Source organism: Cryptococcus neoformans, chromosome 5, assembly GCF_000149245.1.
Source record: "Cryptococcus neoformans var. grubii H99 chromosome 5, complete sequence".
Classification (NCBI taxonomy): Eukaryota; Fungi; Basidiomycota; class Tremellomycetes; order Tremellales; family Cryptococcaceae; genus Cryptococcus; species Cryptococcus neoformans.
Window position 1 is genome coordinate 1,550,781 of NC_026749.1, and position 5,000 is coordinate 1,555,780.

The 5,000-nt window shown below is 45.1% G+C and overlaps 4 protein-coding genes; 1 reads left to right on the forward strand and 3 right to left on the reverse strand.

Annotated features, from left to right (window-relative positions):
* CNAG_00964 (hypothetical protein) overlaps positions 1–1,230 on the reverse strand; it is a 1,923-nt gene extending 693 nt beyond the window's left edge. Inside the window, exons 1-5 of the mRNA XM_012193722.1 lie at positions 633–1,230; positions 464–575; positions 274–410; positions 154–230; positions 14–76 (exon numbers count right to left, since the gene is read on the reverse strand). Of these exons, the coding sequence (XP_012049112.1) occupies positions 14–76; positions 154–230; positions 274–410; positions 464–575; positions 633–1,095 (852 nt within the window). The 5' untranslated portion in view covers positions 1,096–1,230. The remainder of the gene's footprint in view (positions 1–13; positions 77–153; positions 231–273; positions 411–463; positions 576–632) is intronic.
* Positions 1,231–1,257: 27 nt separating this feature from the next.
* CNAG_07446 (mitochondrial protein) lies at positions 1,258–2,027 on the reverse strand. XM_012193723.1 has 3 exons: positions 1,934–2,027; positions 1,477–1,848; positions 1,258–1,406 (listed from the first exon to the last, which is right to left on the reverse strand). Exon 2 carries the CDS (start codon positions 1,842–1,844, stop codon positions 1,479–1,481), a length of 366 nt encoding a protein of 121 aa, XP_012049113.1. The 5' UTR covers positions 1,845–1,848; positions 1,934–2,027; the 3' UTR covers positions 1,258–1,406; positions 1,477–1,478.
* A 322-nt stretch (positions 2,028–2,349) lies between these two features.
* On the reverse strand, positions 2,350–4,327 carry CNAG_00961 (hypothetical protein). XM_012193724.1 has 10 exons: positions 4,293–4,327; positions 3,968–4,209; positions 3,869–3,890; positions 3,670–3,804; positions 3,498–3,604; positions 3,317–3,436; positions 3,182–3,255; positions 3,007–3,120; positions 2,898–2,956; positions 2,350–2,847 (listed from the first exon to the last, which is right to left on the reverse strand). The coding sequence occupies exons 2-10, from the start codon at positions 4,115–4,117 to the stop codon at positions 2,681–2,683; spliced, it is 948 nt and encodes a 315-aa protein (XP_012049114.1). The 5' UTR covers positions 4,118–4,209; positions 4,293–4,327; the 3' UTR covers positions 2,350–2,680.
* A 154-nt stretch (positions 4,328–4,481) lies between these two features.
* The window catches only part of CNAG_00960 (ATP-dependent RNA helicase DHX8/PRP22), a 4,721-nt gene continuing 4,202 nt past the window's right edge, over positions 4,482–5,000 (forward strand). Inside the window, exons 1-2 of the mRNA XM_012193823.1 lie at positions 4,482–4,795; positions 4,845–5,000. The exon at positions 4,845–5,000 is cut by the window's right edge and continues 490 nt beyond it. Of these exons, the coding sequence (XP_012049213.1) occupies positions 4,673–4,795; positions 4,845–5,000 (279 nt within the window). The 5' untranslated portion in view covers positions 4,482–4,672. The remainder of the gene's footprint in view (positions 4,796–4,844) is intronic.

Here is a 5,000-nt window from a genome sequence, read left to right on the forward strand (position 1 = left end):
AGAAAACGCTTACCGAAACAAGGCATAAGATACTTGCAAGCAAAAGAGTTATGTTCTCAAACCAGCTGGTGTTGATCTATACAGTGTCAGATGCCGACCACGATTAGTACCCTCAGTAAGCTTTTTTGTGCGAGGCTGTATGGCGTGAAATACCTTTGGCTTCTGGGCCCGAAGGATGCGCCAGGTGTTTAGGGCAATCGGGATCAAAGCAAGCATAGTGGATAACATAGCTGCGAGGAGTTGTCAGTCATCATTCCTTGATCTGGCACTCACCAAACCCATGTACAATGAGAGCGTGTACCAAGAAAGGATTGAAGGTGTCCTGAATGAGCTCTCTCGAGTGTATCGAGGATGAGTCAACAAGATCATCCATATTAAACCACATGCTCTCCGACGAACACATGATCGCGCTATAAAAACAATGAGGTTGGTCATAGCTGGAACAGCGTGGTAAGATGCTCACGTAGTCTGCTCAATTGACTTCAAGCACCATCCCCACATATTTAAGGAAAGATATCCGCCTAATGCATTATCGGTGTCGTTTACTCGCTTGTTATGAATTGGTTTGGCTGACACTTGACATTGTCATAATAAGTACTGTATACGATCATCACCTTTTACTTGCTGCTTACCATGGTTCGCATAGTCCCTGCGAGAAGACGTACTATTTGAAGAATGTCTAATGATCGTTGAGCCACTAGCATAGAGGTCTTCAAATTCAGTACTTGGCAGTTCTATCTTAATAGAGCCCCAATTTGCTCTCCAGGACGATGCCGAGCATGTCAACAAGTACAGAAGGCACCCGGCCACGAGGAAGGGCAAAATAATGCTTAACCGCCAGAGTAGAAGTTTCCCCTTGGAGAATTCTGGGATGGTGGCCACGAATGGTTGAGTGTCGAGATCGTTGGCGTCATCGATTTTAGGTTGCAATTTGGAAGAGCTCTGGCCTGCTTGCGCTTCCATAGATTGATAACTGCTGTTTCCCTTCGAGCCTTTCCGCTTGGCACCCGCCTCTTCATCAGCAAGTGCGGTCCATGTCCCATCACGTTCTTGATCTTTACGCGCATTGCCAAATAAACGCATGACAGGAGACATCTTAGATCATATTGGTAAAGTCGTGGGGTGTCGATGGTAATCAGTAAGTCTTGATGCAACCAACTTATGTAGACATGAAGCTATTGTGTGATCAGCAGATACTAACCGGGAACCATGAAAGGATGTATACGTTCACTTTACGTAGGGTCGAAACACATAGTTGTAGTACGAGGAAGAGTCGCATATAAAGGATCCATGATAAGGTCTTTGTTAAGTAGGGCAACTGTACTTGAATAGGTGTTTTATCATACTGGAGGACTATGCCATAAATCGATTATAATCTTATGGCACAAGAACATTATTGGTGAAACCTGATTATGCCTATCAGCGTTTTTCCAAACACCTTGATAATTTGGCAGCCGCCAGACAATCATAGCTCACATTCATTCAGGTTGACCGCCACCACCAGCACTAGCTTCCATACCAGCCCCTCCGCCACTTGTTATAGGCTGAGCATGTTCCACCACCAACTTTGGTCCTTCGTACATCCTGTTAACTTCTGAAGCCCTCTCAAGTATCTCAAGTTGAGTCTTTTGGTGTTCGTAGAACTGAGCAAGTCTAGAAGGGTCTATAGGATCTGAAGGCGCCGAACCAGCGGGTGGAGTCAACGACGCAAGGACGGGTTTGAATATTTCGTCCGTTCTTCGAAGGAAGTATTTATGAAAGTTGTAAGAAGTGAAGCGCTGGGACGCATTGACAGTGGCTGAATAGAGGCTCTGAATTTGTTGAACCGTGGGGGCTGGAGGCATGATGCTGAAGAGTGAAAGCAAATCAGTTTTGATTCCGGATGTTCTATGCGTTTAACAGACGGTACAATTTTGGAAAGCTCTGTACTCACATTACTGTACTGACCACTGCTTTAGCTAATCGGTGATGATAACAAAAAGAGTAAAAAAAGAGGGATTGAACCACGTTAATGAGCGAAAGGTGTGGCGACCCAGTATAAGAAGAGCGAGTATAATTAACCTGCTGCAGTAGTGGTGTACGACGGTCGTCGGTCTGTTCCGCCAGCCGTCACGTAACATTCAATTATCACGATCGTCATGGTGCGTGTTGACGATGATGACTGCTGAACGATTGCGTCGGTCGTCTATGAGTGATGATGATAACCAGGAGGCATTGGGACTGGAATGATACCGTTATTATTACTATCACGCACCATAATACGTACTTGTGCTATGATTAATCACAAATGAAACGTTCACAAATGAGACATCAACGCAGGCAGATTATACATCGGCTTTATCAATGCAATTCGGAATCACTTATTTATGCATGTGCCATACAACAACGTCAGCAAATGTGTCCGTGATCGGTGCCGTACACTCTTCAGTTTCCATCAGGCCAATACACAGTAGTGTCGGTGATATAACGGGTAATGATGTAAGTACAGAGGACAACTTGTATAATAAAGTTCCTGGTTTCTGAAAAGAGAGATGGAAATCTGCTGCGTGTAGATAGGCCTGCTCATTGTTCCCTCAGAAAACCGTTGACAACTGCAGTGCTGAGACATAAGGACAAAGAGTACTTCAAGAAAATAGCATTGCATCTTGAATTAATATCCTCATCAAGACTTCCGCGCGTCTTACAATTCTTTCTTCTGGTCATTTACGGCCGGCTCAGGAAGCCGGACCTCTAGTTCCTCTTGCTGGCCAGTTGAGTTGTCCGCATCGGTTTGAGAAACTGCTGTTGACGTCTTGCCCTTGTTCTCTAGTTCAGCCGCCCACAGTGCGGCGCCTGTAGCGGTAGTAACTGCCAAGGAGTTAATAGCGAACTGACATTTAAAATATGTTAATACACACAAGAGAACACAATTGACACGATGGGAATTAAGTTCAGCGCCATAGCCATGGTACCAAACCTGATAGAATCGTTAGTCACATGATTTATCCTAACACGGGAGAAACTGACATAAGGTAAGCACCACGTCTCTTCTTAATGAAAGCCTGACGGCGATCCTTATCGAAGTTTTTAAGCTGAAAGTAACGTGCATGGAAGCCAGGCCCTGCCTTGTAGCCATTATAGCTACCGAAAGTGAGCAAGGGATCAACAAAAGAGAAAGAAGATAAGATTTAGGGCTGCTTACCCCAAAAAGAAGACAGTTCCAATCAAGGGAATGAAGTTCAAAGGCAAGGTGAGAAGATATCGGACAATGCTGTCCTGAAGACTCAAGTGTCAGAGAGATATTATGGTAGTCAGCTAATCATAATGATGAACTTACGACATTAAAACGGGACAAAGGCTTTGTCATCAAAGTTCCCAATTGTTTGACCCTTCCCCCCTTGTTGGTAACTTGTCTGCCATTTTCCACTAAAACAGTGTGTCCTTTTTGTAAAAGAACCTGATGGATCAACGTCATCAAATTAGCCACAGTCAAAACAGCCATAACAGAAAAGCCTTACTGCATCGAATATGTCGACGGTAGCTTGCGCCACTAAGATTCCTCTGGTGAGGAACATGACCATTACGAAGGCTTCACCCAAAATGAGGGGGATCGCTAAAACAAAGGCTATAGGCACGAACGCTCCGTCAACGATTGCTTTTGAGTGCGCCTGTAATGAAGACAATACTTGCCTAGAGGTCCAGAGATTACCGCAAGTACTGCCACTTGGGGTAAATAAGCAAATGTGAACAGAACTGCGATCACCCCCGCTGACATCAAAACCCCTTTAAATATCACGGGGAGCAGTGGTCTGATCAGAGTTGGGTCTACAAATTTTTAACGAGCTGAAGTGAGTCTATGAATGAGTTCGAAAGCGATTTTTGCACATACGAGAAAACAGGTACAAGATACCCTACAAATTAAACTCATCAACAACTTAACTTTATGATGCCAGGAATCAACAGCACCTCCATTTAACGACAGACTCACCAAAAGGGGATAAATCCAAGCCCCACTACTCAGACCATCTTGGGCTATAGCCCCTACTTCTTGTACCTGACGTCGGGCAGACTCGGTCATTGTTTCACCTGACAGTTTCAGTTGCTGTGACCGTTTGCGTGTCTGAGAAGAAGACGACATGGTTGAGAGTTGAGATGCAGCGTATTTGTCGAGGAAGTATTAGTGAGAGTGAAGAGCAAAGGCGTTGTTCAATTTGAAGATTGGAGTTTCCCCTAGAGTGCATGTTAGCGGCTGAAACCCCATCGGGAAGCGCCTTTTATATGTAGCATAGTATGTAAGTAGCTTAGTAGCTTACACCTCTTATTTGTTCGCGGGGGCTGGTGGAGAGAGTTGTTACCGCAGAAGTACATCATGCATGACGAGCATGACGTCAACAAAGTTGGGTGATTCTTCTTTACGTAACCCCGACCACCCAAAGAGATGACGTGTTATTGTTGTTGATTCTTCTCCCCGCCGCCGCCGCCGCCGTCTCGTTGTTGCACGACGCCGCCACCCACACCAGCAGCGGCAACAATCACGGCGAGCAATACCCCTATTACAACGATATTCCAAAAAATCCGCAATCGGTTGCGCTCAAGCTGATCAGTCAGCCAACGACATCCCCAATTCCCACTTATCACCCAGAATACCTACCGAAAGTCCTATAGTTCTTTTCCCACTTCAAAAGCTGCTTTTATGATGTCCACCGATAAAGAGCTGTATAAGCTCGAGCTTCTCTCGCTTGTATCGAAGGTTTCGCAAGAACTCTTCAATCACACTAAGCTTCAAGACAAAAAATTAGCCGAATTTGTGATAGCAGTACGTCTCTCCTTTCCCTTTCCATTGTAGAGGTTCTGACTCATCACAGCTTCACGAACAAAGTAAAACAACTGAAGCATTCCAGAAGAAGCTCAATGAGATCGGCGCAGACTTTCCCGAATGGTTTGTCAAGAATCTCGACAGATTAATCGTTACCATGCACCCCAAGTATAAGAGGAAAGCGGCCAAGATGAAAGCCTCGGGG

Bases quoted from the DNA above. Each gene is read 5' to 3' on its own strand.
- CNAG_00961 (XM_012193724.1), bottom strand. From the start codon at position 4,117: ATGTCGTCTTCTTCTCAGACACGCAAACGGTCACAGCAACTGAAACTG. The intron at 3,891-3,967 runs GTGAGTCTGTCG...TTTAATTTGTAG, and splicing joins CTTGGATTTATCCCCTTTTG to GGTATCTTGTACCTGTTTTC. The intron at 3,605-3,669 runs GCAAGTATTGTC...TCGTGCCTATAG, and splicing joins GGTAATCTCTGGACCTCTAG to CCTTTGTTTTAGCGATCCCC.
- CNAG_07446 (XM_012193723.1), bottom strand. From the start codon at position 1,844: ATGCCTCCAGCCCCCACGGTTCAACAAATTCAGAGCCTCTATTCAGCC.